A 19,487-nucleotide genomic window follows, 5' to 3' on the forward strand; every position below is an offset into this window, starting at 1 on the left:
GCTCAGTGGCAAATCAGACACCATCACAGGTCCAAAATATCTACCCCCAAAACTGTATTGATATTTATGATGATAAAATGCAAATTTTAATAACGCTCTCAGACCAACTTACTTATTTTCATGTATGATTATGGAAGAATTATTTATGGACACTCAAAGGAAAAGGGGAATGCTGTTTTTTTTCCAGTTAATTATGATTTTAGAATAGTTCATTTGATTTTTGCTGAATATAAGGCACAAGTGATTTAATGCAGAACTGGCTACTCATTTCAAGTAAGACAAAGACAAGGCAAGCAATTTGCTTACCATGGTATTCCAAGATGTTCTAAAACAATGAAGTTGCTAATGAGATGGCTTATAACATGGCGACACCAGAACAGCCCAAATGCAAAACTATTTTTCAGGTTTATAGTGTATCCAGAACTGACTCAAGAACTCTGAAGTTGTTTATGAATCAGTAGGTTAACCAGCACTTAAAACAGTAGTGCTGAAAAGATGTAGACTTGGCTTAAGTCATCTTTTCAGTAGTTACTTATAAAATAGAACAGATTTTTTTCCCCTAACTGAAAAAAATATTTCTTTTAATTATTTGTCTAAAGTCTTCTGTAGCCAATGGAGATTTTAGAGATCAGTATCTCTAGGTAAATCATTCAGTCCCCAAACATATTTTTAATGCCACACAAATATTTTTACATAGGTGAAGTTCAGCTAGGATTTATCTTTTTACACTCAGTGCTAATACAAATCCACACTGTGATCCAAATGCCTGAAGGAAAAAGTCTGGTTTCAATCGGTGTGTTTTAACACAGTGGAAATCTCAGTGTTTAACTCAATATCCAAATCATATCTATTACTGTTACCACTTTAATTTATGACATCAGTGGAACATTTGCCAAAACCACACACACAAAGTCTTTGTTAAGCATGCAGACTACTACAAGACTACTTTTAGCTGTCTTTTCTAAGACAGCATAGATTCCTTCCACTAAAATTATGCCCAGGGTAGAAAGAAGAGATAAAATTAAAGATTCTACCTAAATACTCCCTCTACATAGCCCTGCAATGACAAACTGTGCAGATAATGTAAACCTTTCCTAATAACAAACCCTTTAAAACACAGATTTATTTTTTGCCAATGATAGTCAAATTTGAAGAATAAGCTTTATTTAGCTCTGTAGCCCACTTTTTTTAATAATTTAAATTAGACACTAGAGTTAATCATGCAAGGTAGAAAATTTAAATCAGCCATTCTGACTGAATCTGCAAAATTCCTTTCCTTTCCTTTCCTTTCCTTTCCTTTCCTTTCCTTTCCTTTCCTTTCCTTTCCTTTCCTTTCCTTTCCTTTCCTTTCCTTTCCTTTCCTTTCCTTTCCTTTCCTCTCCTCTCCTCTCCTCTCCTCTCCTCTCCTCTCCTCTCCTCTCCTGTCATTGTGACTCAACAAGCTTCTTGATAAGTGAAAGCATGAATCACTAACTCTGTTAAAGAATATAGTATCATACAGGCAACTTGATGCTTAGGAAAATTTTGCAATATCATGCAACAGTCACATTTCAGGCAATTCTGATAAAGTAAGTGGGGGAATTAAGCTTTCCAAAAAAATTTACTGAATTTACATGTTTGGATCCTTTCTTTGTATTTTCAAGCTTTCTCAATGCATTAAGATTCCTTTATAAACTATAAGGAATATAACGTTAAGTGCATTGATTATGACATTTTGGAAGAAGTCCCAGAACTCAAAGAGAACCGTTCTGTTACACACTAAAATCTGTATCTTCTCTTAAGAAAATTTAAGAGTTTTCCTAATGGGACAAGACACTAAAGAGATTTTGAAGGCCAATTTCTACTCCTGAACTGATTTAGTGTATTGGGTTTACGTGGCAAGGTTTTGGTAGCTGGGGCTGCGGGGGTGGCTTCTGTAACAAGAATCCAGCAGCTGCCCCATGGCTCCAAAGGGACCCGCCACTGCCCACCCAGAGCCGAGCCAATAAGCAATGTTGTTTGCGCCCTGTGAGAGCAAATTTAAGAATGGGGAAAAACAAAAACAAACAAACAAACAAAACTGCTGTGCAACAGCAGCTGGGAGAGGGGAGTGAGAAAGTGTGAGAGAACCTGCAGACTCCAAGGTCAGTGCAGAAGGAGTTGATTTAGAAACAAACTGATACAAAAAACAAAGGGGTATTTTCTTTTTCTTTCAACAAAGCGGAAGGAAAAAGGAAGATCATTTGTGAAGCTGTGCCATGGGTACATCTTCTTGCTCAGAACCCAGGAGGAGGCTCCCAGGGGTGTCTGTAGTGTCGTGAAACTTTCATTCAGCCATGGAGGCCTGGCCAGGTCTTTGGCTTAACTTAATGTTCTGTACAAAATGTGGTTAAACAAACAAACAAACCTAAAAAAAATGAAGAGCAGCTTGTTTTAAAAACATGAAACATGCTGGCCACATCCCAATAGCATAAATACTGCAGTTTTGTCTCTTCCATCCTTGATTACCTACAACTGAGTTAACTAACTACTTCGTTCGAACAATTTAGCAAGTCCTCTGCTATCTCACTTTGCAAAATATGTAATATTGAATGCAGCTCAGGTCCACTGTTAATGTATAATCAGTGCTAAAGTGTAAAAGGCAAAGAATCCTTGGCTGACATCAGACACAGTAAGCATTTTATGTTTATGTCAAGTACATCTTATCACTTCCTGAGGTTTGACTTCAATACACATTAATGAAATTTATTTCAAACTCCTCCCTTTTGATTTCCATTAAGCATCCCTGCTCTGTACTACTCTATCGATACCTCATGGTGTTTCCTTCTGGACAGGACTTCCGACAGTCCCTATATCCACCAGTGCTGAAATCAATCACTGAGTGAGAAGAACAAGCACAGTATCCCCGCAGCCACAACAACGCTCGCAAGCAAACTGGAGGTTCAAAGACCCACTTCCAGATGTAATAAATAAATAAATAAATAAGAAATTAAAAAATTAGCCAAAATAAGTCAAAAACGTTTTCATAAAGGGAAAGCGTAACTATTTTTCAAAGTTTCAGATGCACTGAAAGGTTATATAACAGATTAATTCTACATAAAAAGCAAGTCAACTTAGTGACTAACGGTGTTGCTACATACTGGCTCACAGGGGATGGACAATCGATAACCTTAAAACAATGATTCAGCTGGTATGCATGAAGAATAAACATGTGGAAACAGTGTTCTTTCATATAAGAATGCTCCTTGGTTGTTTATTATAAAGCAGTAATATAATCTTATTGTAATTAATAGGGACTGAAAAAAAGATACAGGTTTACTTGCAAAAGAAAAAAAAAAGTGATATAGAGAGATTATTTCCATCCAAAAGAGAAAAAATATTGTACAGGATCTTATTCTGAGAAGTTTTTTCTCGACTGATCCAACAGTCTAACAATAAGCCCAAGTCCCAGTTTCCTTTTTGATAGTTTCAGGGGTAAAAATAGGTAGATCTATTAAAAAGGTTACCTGATACTGAGAACATGATGCAAGCTGGGTATTTCTTAAGATTACTTAACTCACTATCTAAGGGAGTTTTAATTTCAGACGTTTATTTCTATAAATCTGAGAGGCATATGAGAGAATTACCTAAGCAATCTGATTGCTTAGTCATAAATTACTTGAAGCTTAAGAGAAAGAGAAATGAAAATTTTAGCATGAAGAAGCCAGTTTGTCATGGCTCACTGAGAACAAAAGTAAAGGACCAAGAAGTAATTGTATTTTAAAAAGCTGTTACAGCTGCTGTTTTAGAAGCTCTGAAGACAAAGTAGATAAATAAATTATTCAGGTGAGGGGAATAAATAAATAAATTTTAAAAACTAGCCTTGCCAGCTTGTCCTCCCTATCCCAAGAAGAACTTATCTATGCATTAAGAAAATATAAGAATCCACATGATAAGAACTGAAACCTCTCTATCAAGCCACCACCAATTTGTATTCATTCTCCCTCTGCAGCCTCTGTTTGTACCAGTGCTCTCAGCTCAGAATCAACAAGTGTGATATAACACTAGTTACTGAAAGTAGCACGTGAGCCAAAAAGGGAACTTTAAATTTAGCACTATAATCAGAAGTGAAAAACAGATGCTGAAGATACAGAGCAATATCAAGAACATCAAAAACATGGAAATGCAACTGAAATATTTAGAAAGAAACAAAAGGAAATCCCATTAAAAACTACCAACCTAATTACTTAAAAGCTACTTCAGAGACAAACGGCAATTTCATACAGAAACATACTCAAGAAATTGACTAAAAATTTTAGCTGTAGAATAAGTACAGTAAACATTTTAATATATTTGAAAATTCAGGTTCCACAGATAAACAGCAAATGTCCCGTGGCTTTTAAGTCATGAGGAAAGGAGAAGGATGAAGGAAAACAACAGAAAAGAGAAAGATGGTAAGAATTCCGGTAGATGCCTTTAGTATATGCTAGGACACACACGACAAAAACACGTCTATATGTTTACACAGAGGCAGTCAAGGAGAGAGCAGGTCTGTCTCTGATACTACAGGATGAGCAGAGAAAATAAACTATTTTGTGAAGAACATTTGCATAGTGAAACAAATATCCCGCTCATCTGTTAATCCAAAAATAGTCATTTAAAAATAACCACTGACACCCACAATCTATTGTTAGTGTTCTCCAATTTGAAGCATAAATCAAAATAAAATCAAATAAAATACTAATCAGAAATGAGGCATATTAGGTCCATAGTATATTCAGGCTTCAATGGCTTAGCACTTCCTAAGCTTGGATGACAGCATATTTGTTTACGCACGGTATTATGGAAGAGTCATCTATTGAAGGTCAAATCTAGACAGATGCGCAAGGGTTCAGAACGAATAACCAAGAACACAGTACAGAATGTAACACTTGCTGCCACAGCAAAGGAAGTTATCTTGGCACAGATCCTCTTCCACTTTGGTTACAGATAAGAAATGAATCCCCCATTATTTTTTTATTTTATTTTTATCACCACCTCACATTGTTTGTGGCCAGGATTTACAATGTCCCACAGCTTTTGTCATGAGAAGCTAGGAAGAAAACCATAAAGACCCCACAGAATTTGAACTGTTTGCAAAAAACATCGATATATTTAGTAGATGACGGCTACATATAAGACAAATTTTTAGCCTGAAAACCTTACTATTTAAATACACCATGTAGTATAAGGTACTGTTGTGCTGCAATTAGAAATGTATGCTAGGATTTTGTACTCAGAATCTTTTGTAACAGCTTACAAATAAATAAACAAAAACCCTCAAGCCATTGTACAATTAACTTGTACAGAACTCATTAAAAGCTTTTGAGAATAAATCATTAACATGCATGTAAGTAACTACTCGAAGTACAAGGACCATCGCCAGGCACCAGTCAATCAGTCCCTTCAGCGATTCAAAAGTCTGCGAGGAACTAACTCCCTCCTGCACCTAGCATACACACATGCTGTTTGTCTCTCGCCTCTCGCGTCATTTCTGTTTGAAGGGAGGGTGGAAGATAAGCCTGTCCAAACTCAGATGCCAGGGATTTCTGTAGGACTGTCTCTGAGCAGATTAATGGGAATCCTCAAACACACACAGCCAACCAAGCAAGCATGCCAACACACGTCCCAGTCTGGGAAAAAGGCATATCCATGAATACATATCGAGCAGAGAACGGGGGAAGATGCTGACTGTCAAGGTGAGAATAGCACAGCAAACCACCACCAACAAAAAAGATGACTCCCACACATACAGAGTGGAATTATCCTTGATTCTCCCCGACAAGCAGTACTTCTCATTCTTGTGATGGGTGATACTGGGGTTTATTTGCAGTACTATGAAAGCTGATGTGTCCTTATGAATATGCAAAAATGAATATGCAAAAACATGAATATGCACTCTACGCACTCCTTAGGAGAGGATGCGGACCAATACATCATTTGTATCAGATATTACTCTTGCTTCTTGATATACTGCTGAAGGACACACTGACACTCTATTTGAGTTTAAGTAAAAATAAGAGTGGAAGTAGCTGGACACCATACCCTTTCAGAGTGGTGCATGTCCTTTTGCAACTACTGTACGTATAACAACACTAAAACCAATGGAGGACTTTGAGAAAAGTGATGAGCAACATATTAACTGACAAGTAAGCAGCCAGTTCGAAGGTGAATAAACGTTATTTCTACATGCATTCTTGTGCACACAATGTATACTTACTTATATTTCTGCATTTAAGCTATAGAACAAAGGATCTTACATCAGCTTTTACCTAGCTGGAAAGACTAAAACTGTGAGGAAATTGTAATAGTTCTGAGGCAAAGGACTTTTCAACACAACTATTTTATATGCTCTTGTCACCAAAAATCAGTTGTTTTACCTCTTAATATTAAGCAATGCCCAAGGTATCCCAGTGGGAGTGTTGAAAGCAGGTAGCAATTTCTCTCCAAGCTCCACTGCCTTCTTTCGGAAAATCTGGAAGTTAAGAAGAAACAAAGTGTTGGAAAACGCGTTGCAGTTCCCACTAAATGACATCTCGGCACAACAAAGCATCCCTGTTATTTCTTTAGTGCTGTCAAAAGAAACAAATCAGCACAAGCAGTTTTCCATTACACAAAGTTACAGTGGGTAGGGGGTACCACGGACTACTGAAGGAAGATGACACAGTGAAGACAGCCAGAGAACCTGCGCCTAGCATGACCAGGAGACGTAAATCAGAGACACCAGTGAGGCTGGACCTGCTCTAGTTTGCACAGGACTGCTGTGCGCTGGAGGAGGGCTTCAATAGCCGGGTGCGTTGCTGGGTCCATGCTGGGTGACACACAGCTGCCTGCCCAGGGCCACACGTCCTCCGCAAGTGCTCATGGCAATTGGATTTGTTAACAGTGTGCCACGGGGACCTGGGCTGGATGGCCACATACCTGCCACATGGTGGATGTGCACTGCACAGACAATCTGAGGCAGAAATCAAACACAATGCAACTCTCCCCCCCAACAAGAGAAACGTCAGTGTAGTGATATTTTTGCAGCACCACAGTATTTATGGACTCATTTGGCTTATACCCCGATGGGCGTCAATGCCATGATTAACTCAGAAATCAAAATTTACTCCTACAGGTAACTGAGAGTTAACTGATCTTTAGCACCTAAAGAGTCTAAACTTTCATCTTTTAAACAAGAAGGAGAAAGACCTTGAATGCTTAACATACGCCCGCAAGAATTACAAACAATTTAACACCAGGAACTTTTATGTTCAGAGTAACTGTTATAACACTACAACAAAGAGGATTCTGCTCTCCTTGGTCTGCCAGCTCAGCTAAGGTTACATTAGCCTGACTTTTGGAGCACTGAGCGCTTTAGTAAAAGAGTTTCTAATTAGAAGCAAAATTGTTCCAACTTAAATATAGCAACCTATTTAGTGATCTCAGTATTTGGATATGCAAGGCCTACTTGCTTGGAATTACGCTGAAATCCCATGCAAAACTGAAAGGCATTATCCCAGGTGTAATAGCCAGAATAGCAAAGTCACCTTCATCCTCCCGTCTTTCTAATAATGTCTCCCTGCGGTTCATTTTTCCCCCCCAAACATATTGATGATGAATTTGTATTTATTTATTTTTAGAAATCAATTTGTACACTTGATGCATCTCACAGTGTAGCCAAGTACAGTACAGCAAATTTTTGGAAAAGGAAAACAATGCACAGGAACCCTCTCTATATGCTTAAGTGAATGCATAAAGACATTTACTGGGCAAAACGAGGTAACAGAAGAAATTTCTTTCTACATAAATGAAATACAACTTTTAAAGTCCCACTTTCTAAAATCCACTTCGAGTAAAGCTCTTTATTGTTTAAAAATATGTGATCAGGAGAGAATTTAAAGCTCTGAGACAATTGCGCTACCAGAAAGAACCTCCAAAAAACCCCACTGTCTCTATATGACAGAGGTTTCTCTGAAAGTAGTCTCAGTTTTGGAATTACAATGTAATTCCAAAATTTTGAGGGAGGTTACAGAATTTGAAGCTAAATTCTGGCTGTAGTCAGAAAACTTTTTTGAGTAAAGTGCATGTGCGTGCTGGAATAAACCTGAAGTGAGGCAACAGGGAAAATAATTTGCTTGGAAATCCCTTCATAATCCATGTTATTTCTGACTTCCCACATCACTGATTGTGTAGATTCTGCCAAGAATTAATTAGGCATTTGGGATCATCAGGCAGCATATAATTCAGTCTCCCCAAGGGTTAAAACCTTGAGGGACATTCAGAAAGAACAGCTGGTGCAGAAGAAATCTACTAATCCCTTAGTAGATTTACTGGAGAGGAGCAAGTGACCCCACAAGGAGCACACAAGCTTTCCCTTCATTACACTACACAGTTGCATTTGTTCACTTGCTCTATTAAACCTGAATCTATGTTTTGCTCTTTCAGCACGAGAGGCTTCCTGGCATTTTCACAGTATATGAATCACAGAATCACAGAATGGCCGAGGCTGGAAGGGACCTCTGAAGATCATCTAGTCCAACCACGCCCGCCCCGCCAAGAAGGCCCACCTAGAGCACGCTGCACAGGATGGCCTCCAGGTGGGTTTTGAATTATCTCCAGAGAAGGAGACTCCACAGCCTCTCTGGGTAACTGTGCCAGGGCTCTGTCACCCTCACAGTAAAGAAGTGTTTCCTCATATTCAGCCAAACTTCCTGTGTTTAGGTTTGTGCCCACTGCCTCTTGTCCTGTCACCGGGCACCACTGAAAAGAGTCTGGCCCCATCATCTTGACACCCTCCCTTCAGATATTTATCTTAGCACCTCTGCTCTGAAACATGGAAGCACTCACAGGAGAGCGGTCATGACAAACCTCCTGAGCAATGGGTACACAACGTTCCTGAGTCCTTGTAGAAGCATCTGTCTGCTGTGCAGCATAAAGCCAGCCCTACATGTAAAGCAGGTAGATGTTTTATTTTATGGTATGTGATTGAAGATGAAGATTGTCAATGTGCCATACACGCTCTTTTTGGACTCGTATTTAAGAAAAAGAGGAGATCTCTCTTTCAAAGGCACATACATGTTTAACCCTAGCAGTGGCCACAAGAACAGTAACTAACCAAGGCTCCCTAACTGCTCCGTTAAAGGTTGTATCAATCCTTCACCATTAAAAAAATCACATGCCAACTCAGCAAGAAGTTTGTTATAATAATTGCTTCTGGACAAAAATGTGACCTTCTAGTTTCTCAATTAAATATTTGATGTATAGCAATAGTGCTTTAATTTCAAATAGTTCTACCAACTTTCACACGTATTTTTTTCTATTCTACTTTGTTTATGTTATAAATTAACAACCTGATTTTGTTCAAAAGAAAATTGCCTACTCCAGATAAATGTCAGAAATAACAGTTATCCAAAAATAAACACATCCGATGTGAAGCAGTAAGGAAATACTGTTCCACGTACAGATAAGCAAGGAAAGTCAAAGCCACTCATGATAAGGACAGAGCACTGAACAAGCTGTTGGTGCTTTGAACAGACAGTGAAGTTGGGCATTCTAACTTCTTTCTTTTCTCAAATGTCTGTCTTCCAATGTAGTAAGCAATCTGAGAAACAGAAACCAAAAATGAAAAGCAGCTAGAAAAACAGACAAGAAAAAATGATTTTTAGACCTTCTTACAGTTTTGGAACAAGCCCTGAAGTGAAAATGCACTTCTTGTTTACAAGACAATTTCAACAAGTTATTACTAACGCATACTAGTGATTTTCCTTCCCTTTCCAAAGTTAAAATAAGTCAACTGCAGACACTATCCAATTTTATCTCTAGGGCTAATTTAACATGGCTGAACAACTGACTGCCAAATCACTATCTATCAAGTACAACAGTATAGGCAAGACTGACAAGAACACAACACTTTGTGAATGACTGAACACACTATATGGCAACTTCACAAAGCAAAATTACACTCTTTCAGTGAGGGTAAGAGGGTGAAGACTAATAAAGGAACCACATTGTTTTTCAGTTTGAGGCTTTAACAGTTGAAAAATGATAATAGGGAAAACTAGTGTTGGTTGTAATTACTCCAGACCAAAAACTTCTAATATTAGACAAGAAATAGATACTGTACAGGTTAAGATATTTTTATTTTCAGTTTATAAAAATGAATAAACAATAGAAACTGCTTAATATCTCTGTTGCTAACACGAATTTTAGATTTTTGCCAAGCCCTAAACTCTCCTCACTCCTACTGAGTAAAGTCATTTTTTGGTAAGCAAAAAGTATGATACCCATTACAGGGATGTACAGAAAGGCAGAAATGACAGAGCACAGAAAAAGATAGGACAATTTATATAATAAAGGAAAAGTCTACTGCAAAATTTCCCATCATAGTGGTTATCTTGAGAGGCTCAGGGACTTTTTCTGGCCTCTCCTCATGGATGCTCAGCCAACAGAAATGAAGGCTTACTTAGACAAAGTAGTCTGTCTGGATCAGACCTGGTGGATGTTGTCACAATCCTATGCCTGCACCCACCCTTCATCCACACCCTCTTATAAAAAAAACAAAACAAAACAAAACAAGAGTAGTTCTTCTAAAAGTCTACAAATCAATTCCAAGACCAACTTGACTTACTCCACTGCTCTATCATATCTGGAGTGCACACTTTTTGATTAAATGAGACTGTGGTGTTATTTACCTGATGTACCTCTATCACTTCATCAAGTAATAAAAAGAGTAACCCGCACCGACAAATCCCTTCTTTTAAGTGGAGGAGTGAGAGGAAAGTGCTGTGGCTAACGTTAAAAAGGAACCAAACCACTAAAAATTGTACTTACGTTTAAGTTGACTACATACTATGCCCTAGTAAAGAAAATCATTCTTTGAATCAGTGAAGCACTGTGATTTAGGGAAAAATAATAACTGAAAAGGTCAGAAATAGAAGACCGGTATGTAACACTGTTAGGATATTTAATGCTTTCTCAAACATTTCTCTCTGACCTCATTTTTTTTGTCAGAAGACAGATATGGGACACAAGATGATCCCTCTTTTCAAAAGCAATGTTGTAGTAATATTTTTTAAAGTTTATGTAAGATCGCTAACATGCTTGTATAATACTGATACTCACTGTGTGAGTATCTGTCCTGTGCAAGAATATCTCCTCTGTAGAGTAAATGCACAGACTCCTTCGCACTCAGCAATCCTACTCAAAATTAGCACTAAAGCAAATTAGATACTTACTACAGTCATATAACAGATTATACAGAAAATCAAGTTGCTACATTTTCCTGTGAGATCTCTGTTTATATTATGAATCATTGGTTAAAACAAGCTCAGTGCCCTATAAAGCAGCATCTTTGTCTTTGAGTTACCAATCTCAAGTGCCTTACACAACCAAAACCCACTCCAAATCCTGCCACTATTTCTCCAAGCCAGCATTTCTTTTAACAACATTTTAGCACTCGGTAATACACAAAGAAGAAATCCATGTCACTGCTCTGCACACTTGGCTTTCCTGTTCTTGTCTGCTCATTCTACAGCTAACACATACATCAAGTCATTGAGCCCACTTATCCAGTGAACAAAACATTTTCTCACTCCATGAATCATTCTTAATTATTTTTTAAATACATATAAATATTTTTGGCCATCATTAGAGATAGCAAGCTAAGAGGTTTAGAGCTGAAGCCCTTCTCTGAGCACACTACCACTACACAAGCTGCCAGGAGGTATGCTTTTGCACAGCATCATACTTATGTGTGTCATGATTCCCAGTGCCAAGTCATGCACTTCCTCAGTAGCTATCATCTGCACCTTTCATTCTAGTAGGACTGCTAGCATGATTACTGAAAAATTTAGGGAAAGTAACCACATTTGCATATACGGTACTTACACCAGCAGTTTTCCTACAGCAATTCTTTTCCTAATAACATTTTCCCTATTTCTCTCAAATATGACCTTAATTATGTGAGGCACTCTCGCTTAGAAAAGCAGTTTGGGCATGGGATTGTTTTGTTCCGCTTTGTCACTGATGCAAATACTGAGGTTTTGGCTGTAAATCAGGACACAAACTTTAGATGAAACAAAGTTGTGAATTTAATGAACTATGTTTTCCAAATAACCAGTTCATTTACATTAGTTACTCACATTCTTTACACAATCTTGTGGCATGCAGATATCAAAAGTATGTTTTCTGTTGTTGTTTTTTTAAATGGCTTTAGAGAAAAATGCCTTCTCTTTTAAAAGAAGTCAAACATTCACAGCTGCATTGCTCATGCTAGAAGACCCAATCCCACAATCAATGAGATTTTGCAGACTGTTGTGTCCATTACAAAATCTTATTAGGGAAAACAGTGTTCCCACAGAGAAATAAGGATCTGCCTGCAAAGGTGCAACTGTAGGACTAAGACCAGAGCTGTCATTCGGTGCAATATTGACTTTCATTACAGTGCAGGAAGGTTATCTTCTTCCCTGGATAAACAAAAACATTTCCTCCAGCTAGAATGACAAACTCCTTTGAAAATGTTAGATTACCTCATCATAGATTTAATTGCAGTTGCTAATCAGGAAGAAAAGAAAACACAGGAAACAAAGAAATATCTCAGAATTGTATGATGCACATGAAATTTAAAAAGAGCATTATAAGTTCCATACCAGTGAAGCCAGAAGTTAATTTTTAACTGCAATCAGAGGAAACGATCCTAATTATTATTTTTCTAATTGACAAATACATTTTCTCTTCATTTCTAATTCTGTCACATTAAGCATTTTTCATTTTTGTTTTATATTTACAGATAAAAACTGACAAGCCACTAAGTAAGATTTATTGCTTTCTTTCCTGTACCTGACGGCCTCTCCCAGTGGGGTAAGGAATGAATATTTCAGTGCAAAAGCAGCAAACAAGAGCAGAAAAATGAACACGGACAGGCTGCTTTGCTTCTCTTCAGAACACTGAATAGAAATCCTTTCAGTCTAACAAATGTTGATTTAGGTTTAAAGTGATCCGCTAACAAAGGAGAGCTCTTTTAGAAGAACTTGCTCTAATACATTGTTCACCGAAAGACAATCCAGGATTTTTGCTATGTTTGTATTTTATTTTTACAATGAAAGATTGGAAATGCTACAAAATTGTTCTGCTCCACCTGAAATACCCCAATAGTATGGATGAATAATATAAGATGTATTATTCTACTATCTTCAAGTGGTATGACACTTGTCATATTATGTGAAACAATTTCCTGTAAAATATTTTCAGTGTTTATGACACATTGATAAGATACCTGGTTGCTTACATTAACTCTGCAGCAATTATCTGTTTTACAGTTGCTGACACCTTGACAGTAACAGGTGGTTTGGGGCTTAATTTCAGTCAGCCCGCACTTACTCCTGGCTGAGTCAAGTCAGTTATGAATGATCTGTGCTGAAAGTTAACATTTCTGGACCCAAACGTTGTAATGAGTCACGTCGGCGTGGAAACTAGTACTGGCAGAAGGAGACCAAGACACCATCATCTAGGACTTATGCAGCTGCAATTGTATTTATTATGCAAATCTGGAAGTGCTGGAGAGCCTGTTTTGAGTGTTTTCCCCTGTAGCAGCCTAGGTTTGGAAGCTCAGCCAGATGCTGGAGCCTGCTGGCAGAGGCACAGGGCCTGGACACGACACCCTCCAGCACCTGTGGCATCAGCATCTCCTGCACCACATCTACCACAGGGGTGCCTGCGGCCTACTGAGCCTGGGCAGGGAAGAGCTGACTTTGTGCTGGAAATGTAAACCACCACCGTTTCCTTAAAAGCACAAAGAAGGAAACAAAGCATGCCTCAACTTCCTTAAAAAGCGTGTCTCACCACACGCACAAATAAGAATGTTGACTGGAGGGAGCAGGGTTTTACTTCAACAAGGATTTCCACAAGCAAGCTGCCCCCTTGCTGGCCGTGAGGCAGGTTTCTCATCCCGCAGGGATGCCGGCAGAGGGAGCACACGTGAAGCTTATGCACAGCACAGCGGAGGGGCTTCTTGGGGTCCGGGGACATCAGAAAAAAGCCCAGGAAAAGGGCTACATTGAAAAGCCTCAGTTTGGTAAATAATCTCGGCCGCTCCCTTCTCATTAAAATTCTCAAAGCAGTGCTAGGTTTCATCCAAATCTCTCACACACATATGAAACAATATCAGCTGTATAAAGTAGGAGGAATATTATGTTTAAAAATAATTATACTCCGCAGCCATTCCCAGAATCTTGTTAAGCATCTGCTGTCACACACTGCTGGGCTGTAACATCACAACAGATAACGTGTATACTGGTTTCCAGATAAGAGAACCTGAAAAATACAGACCTGCAGTAAAAGGAGAATTCCCATCTCAATCGTGGGCTGAATCAGCCTCAGGGTAGTGTTTTTAACAAGATCTTGCATATGGAAGTCCAAAGTGTATATTTAACACATATATGAGAGCAACAGCTATTAGAGCACTCAAACCTGAAAGCTTCTGGCACCTGAGGTGACGTGTCAGCTCAGGAAGGGGCACAGCAGCTTCCAGCTTTCAAAAATCTCAAAGTATTTAAAGAACTTTCCCGGACCCTGCTGTTGTGGGAGATTCAGACAGCTTGTGGTTTCTGTGAGCCACAACTCCATCTCACTTGTAAATATTAGAGCAGCACGTGTCTTCTTCACAACTTGTGGAAATAATGAACATAGCTATGCTTTTACACTTGTACAGGATACCCCAGTATGCTGGTCCCCAGCTTGTAGAGACCATACCATACGATAAACAGTACACCGTCATACCCATGGATATTATTCGACAATGAAGAGCATGAAAAGCATCTGTTATCCTACAAAGAAAGCTAAAACATACACCAAGCTAATATGTGTATATATATTTTTTTTTCTGAAGGAAATCTATTTAAAAGATGCTTAGTACAAAAATGTGATTACAATTTCAAAAAACAAACAAACAAATCTATCCTTTCTTTTATTCAATTAGCCTTTTTTTGTTATGGTTTTACTGATGGCAAGAAAATTAATTTCCTCTTCTAACTGATTATTGTACCAAAGAAGTCATGTAGCACCATGAAGAATCCCCCCCCGTAGAAAAGACTGTAGAGAATTTAATCAAATGGAAGTAACTGGATTACGGAGAGATTTCCAGATTTAATCCAAATGTATATAGCAACAAGCACAACACAAAACCCTCAAGTTATCAGCAGTAGCTAGCACACGTAATTACTTCAGGTTTTTTAACTAAAGAATTTCTAAGTAGATACTTTGTGTTCAAAAATCATATTTTAGGCAAGTCAGTAATAAATGGTACAAACTGGCAGAAAGAAGGCAAAGCATGAAACAAAGAAATATTACTGCACACTAATATATATGTCTGACTGGTACTTTAAAATTAGAATGAAAGAATTGCTAAATAAGCAAAGAATTAAAAAATTATAAAGGAAGAGATTGTTCCAGTTATATTTAGTTATTTCCTTTTGTGCTATTTATGTGTATTTAAGATTGCTTATGCAGCTATAAAGAACAATTTAACAGGAAGAATTCTTAGGCCACAAGTAACTGCTAGTTTATCTACTAATGTCAAGAAACCATTAACTTTTTTAAAGCTTATGCATACTTGCACAATTAAAAGTTAAACTACATCCTATTAGTACCTGTAAAGCTCATGAGCTCATCATGAATATTATTTCTGTTGTGATAATTCAAGACAAGGTGGTGATGAATAAATTAAACAAACTTTAATAACTGTCTGTACTAAAATAAATTATTTCTGTACGAGAGCCTTTTAGAATTCCTCCCCCCAAATTCAGGGCTGCCTTAACTTTCCAAAAGGTGTGGTATGCAGCATTGTCATGAGTAACGAACAGGATTTGCTGCATATGTGCAGATCAACCACATGCTGGCAAGCTGGCTCCAGACACTCAAACCACAGGTAGCAAGATTCATGCCTAAAAAAGCTGCACTGAAAGTTTAAGATTCTGAACTCCCACACAATCCCCAATAAATACATTATAACATAGCTCAGCGTAGGTAAATCTTTGTCAAAGATTTGGGATGCCATTCTTATATCCTGCCAGAAATAGAAAGGAATTACTGAAAAGGCTGGAATCCCAGATTCCCCATCAAATGATGAATGAGCTTCTAGCAAGCGCAGACGGCAAGCTAGCAGACATTAAAATTACTAGCAGCCCATGAGTGAGGACTAAGCCCAAACACAAGAACTAGTGTGAGTTTTTAGCTGATACCCAGATAACTGGAACAGGGTTGATACCTACAGACCCACCTCCCCTCAACCCCAACAAAAGAAAACTGCCAGCAACCTGAGAAATCTGATGTTCAAATGCTTGGATGCTGGTGAGAGACACAAACACCGTCAGCCCTAGGAGCAACCACTGGACTAACACAAGGCATGTGTGTTGAGAGAACAAAATGTTGTGTGTTTAGTGCTCAGGTCTTCTACAGTTAAGGAAGATGATATATGTATTTGAAAATATATCGGACATAAGTAAATATGAACGGAACTAGAAATAAGGCACATACAATGGAAACTCATTATATTGTGAAGCAATACAGAAAACATCTGGATGCTATCTTGGAGGTTTGTGTTTTTCCTGATTAAGGAAACAGCTGCCTTAGTAAAATTACTCATATCCACCAGTAATGAGGAGTATCTTTTAGCACAATTCGTCTGTTAAGCCACAAGCATCTGCTTCCTAGTTTTCTTTTTATTTAATCTTGTGTACCCAGCCCAAGTGCTGTAACAACAAATTTAAATAGCTGCCTCATTTTACATATTGCAAGCCATGGTATCTAAACAAAGAACAGCACTTTGCATACGAAACTCTCCTTTCAAGCAGGTGACCGCTGGGAGGTGATTTGCAGTACCATCTGTGTGAAGGGGGGCGCGGGTGGAGAAGCCTGGTAAACATTGCATGGTGAATCAGTAATTACATCCTTAACGTAGCATAAAGCGCTACCAGAAGATTCATTCCTGGCTTTGTTAATTTGACTGTATCTTTTAATTCCAATGCCATTAAGTGATTCAGAGCAATGCCTTTACTGTGCACCTAGACCACGGTGGCAGGCACGTAAGGGGCTAACATCACTCTGGCTAGGTAAAGGAAGTCCTGTTTGCTTTTTAATGTTAACTCAATAGCAAATGGAGAACTGCTTGTTTCAGCCAGCGTTCTGTGATGCTTGTTGCAGTCGCTAATGGAAAAAGTTTTAAATGATGTTTATTAAATATACTAGTGTAACAACATGAACAGGATAACAACTATTCCAACTTTTATTGTTCTTCCACTCGTTTTATTTTTTTTTCGTAACTTCATTTAGTTAATTTCAATGTTTTACTCCAGCATCAGCATAATAGCTTAATGAACTGATTCTCAAGTAGCAGACCTGAGCAGTGAGAAAGCAGCAAGAGTGCAATTTCCCTGCATGCTTCACTAGATCTGATAGTGGGTTACCTACAAAAGAGTCCGAAGCTCAAGGTCCCCAGTATTCTGCCATCCTCCTTGAGTTGGTTTATAGCAAATGGGTACTTGCACAGAGAAAATCCATCCAGCCTGCTGAGTCAATGGAAAAAAGAAACTATGCCTCTTTGCTCTCCTGCCTCACCAAGGGAGAATCTTTCTGAATCGCCCCATGCTCTGACACCATTACATGTATTTTGAGTAAGTAAGGTATTGGTATCACTCAAAGGCCAGTCCTCAAATGGTTAAAACTTATTCTGACTATCTCTGTATTGTCTTCTTCATCTATTTTCTCATCCCACAAATCAGGTAGCACAGACTAGATCTTCACCTAGCTCAGGGCTTGTTCCCTTGAGAGAGTTATGCTTATTGCTGCAGAGCAATTGTTCTGTTTCTCCAGCTGTAGTTCCATGGTCTCAAGAAATAAAACTTTTCCTTTTTCTCTCGCCCCTCCCCCGCCTTTTTTTTTCTTTCCTACTCGAAGTGCTCCAGATAGCCAAAGGACTGTATTTCCAGGAAGTTGTGGGTGAAAGTTATATACAGCAGCACAGCATGAGAGCATATACAGGACAATGACACAGGACAGTCCTAAGTGACTTGTTCAAGCTACAGCTTCACTAGACACTGGAATGAGCTATTTACCAACTGTGTCCGGACCCTCCTCTCATGTAGGGTAATAGAGTAGCTAGCTCTAGAAAGAAACAAGCTGGAAACTAACACATGTGCAAAGCTGCTGATAAAAGGACTGGGGCCCAGGAACCAAGCATGATGAGAGTCCAAACTAACAAGTTTGAATACTGAAGTTTAAAAACAAGTCATGACGTTGGGCACAGAATTACAGGGTTCCAGACTTTTCAGTCTTCATTAAACAGAAAAAAGCTTAACTACTTTCATTTGCACCAAAGTTTTCTCTAATACCACTTACAGACATCCTCTGTTCCTGTTCATGAATGGGCAATTCCACTATTAACTGGGTGTGTTCGTGGATACAAAAATAAATTAAGCTACTCTTTTAGAGTATTTCTTCTACTGTTTAAACATATATCAAATATAATGAGTATTTAATTTTGTATATTAAGGCTATGCCAAGTTGAAACAATAAAGAGGTTCTTTTAATCCTTATATTAAGGCTAAAGCTGATACAGAAATTTCCAGATATTTTGATCTCAGATACTGGAAACATCATAAATACTTTAAAAAGTAAAATGATTACAAGTACAGAGACAGATCCTACTGTTAGTCTGTTCGATTTACATCATGGATGACATAGGAGCAAGCCATTTGACATAAAACTCTCTAATTGACCCTCCTCTGTGACAAACAGCTACAGCCTGTTTCTCTTTCAGTTTTATATGTATGGAAAAGGAATAAAAAGTTTTTATTCGCTCCAGCCATAATGTTTCAGTAGTTGAGTAAATTCAACCTGTATTTGCAGCTCTGTGCCAACAGTTTTGCTTGATTCTGTGACAAGTGAGTTCTGTAACACTAGCAGTTGCATCGATTATGCGTTTCTGAGAATCTGTTTTTCAGGAGAGAGGAACATGTTACAATTTAGCATCCTTAACATCCTTCTTAGTTCCTTTCTCCACAAGACCTCTGACACACCATCTTGCAGGCTTTTTATATAAGTAATATAACTTGAAAAAAATCTCTTTTATAGTAAGAAAGGAGGATGGTGCTTTCTTAACTCAGTGCTTTCTTATTGTTGAGACTTCTCTGAAAGGTAATAGTCTTTGAAGTATCTGATGGATAATGTGCACATCCAAAACAAGCCCAAATAAAGTGCATATGTATTTTCCTTAAATATAAGAAATGTGAATTCTCTTGTAGTTCTTTTAGTAAACCAAAGAGAAGGTTTCAGGAGAGGAGAACTGTAATTTAAGAAGCTGCTTTTATGTTGTAAGTTAAATCATCAAGCAGACTAATTCAATTCCTTTGTGTTTACTGTAAGACTATTTCTCTTACTGGACAAGCTATAAAACTAAGCAACTAAAATATAAGAAGGCAAGCAGACATTTCCGATTTGTAACTGTCAGAAACAAA

The 19,487-nt window shown here is 38.2% G+C and overlaps 1 protein-coding gene across 1 annotated transcript in view; it reads right to left on the minus strand.

The window, feature by feature from the left end:
• MAN1A1 (mannosidase alpha class 1A member 1) overlaps positions 1 to 19,487 on the minus strand; it is a 141,256-nt gene that overhangs the window by 51,609 nt on the left and 70,160 nt on the right. Inside the window, exon 5 of the mRNA XM_035538628.1 lies at positions 6,378 to 6,472. Within this exon, the coding sequence (XP_035394521.1) occupies positions 6,378 to 6,472 (95 nt within the window). The remainder of the gene's footprint in view (positions 1 to 6,377; positions 6,473 to 19,487) is intronic.

Source organism: Cygnus atratus, chromosome 3, assembly GCF_013377495.2.
Source record: "Cygnus atratus isolate AKBS03 ecotype Queensland, Australia chromosome 3, CAtr_DNAZoo_HiC_assembly, whole genome shotgun sequence".
In the NCBI taxonomy this organism is placed as follows: Eukaryota; Metazoa; Chordata; class Aves; order Anseriformes; family Anatidae; genus Cygnus; species Cygnus atratus.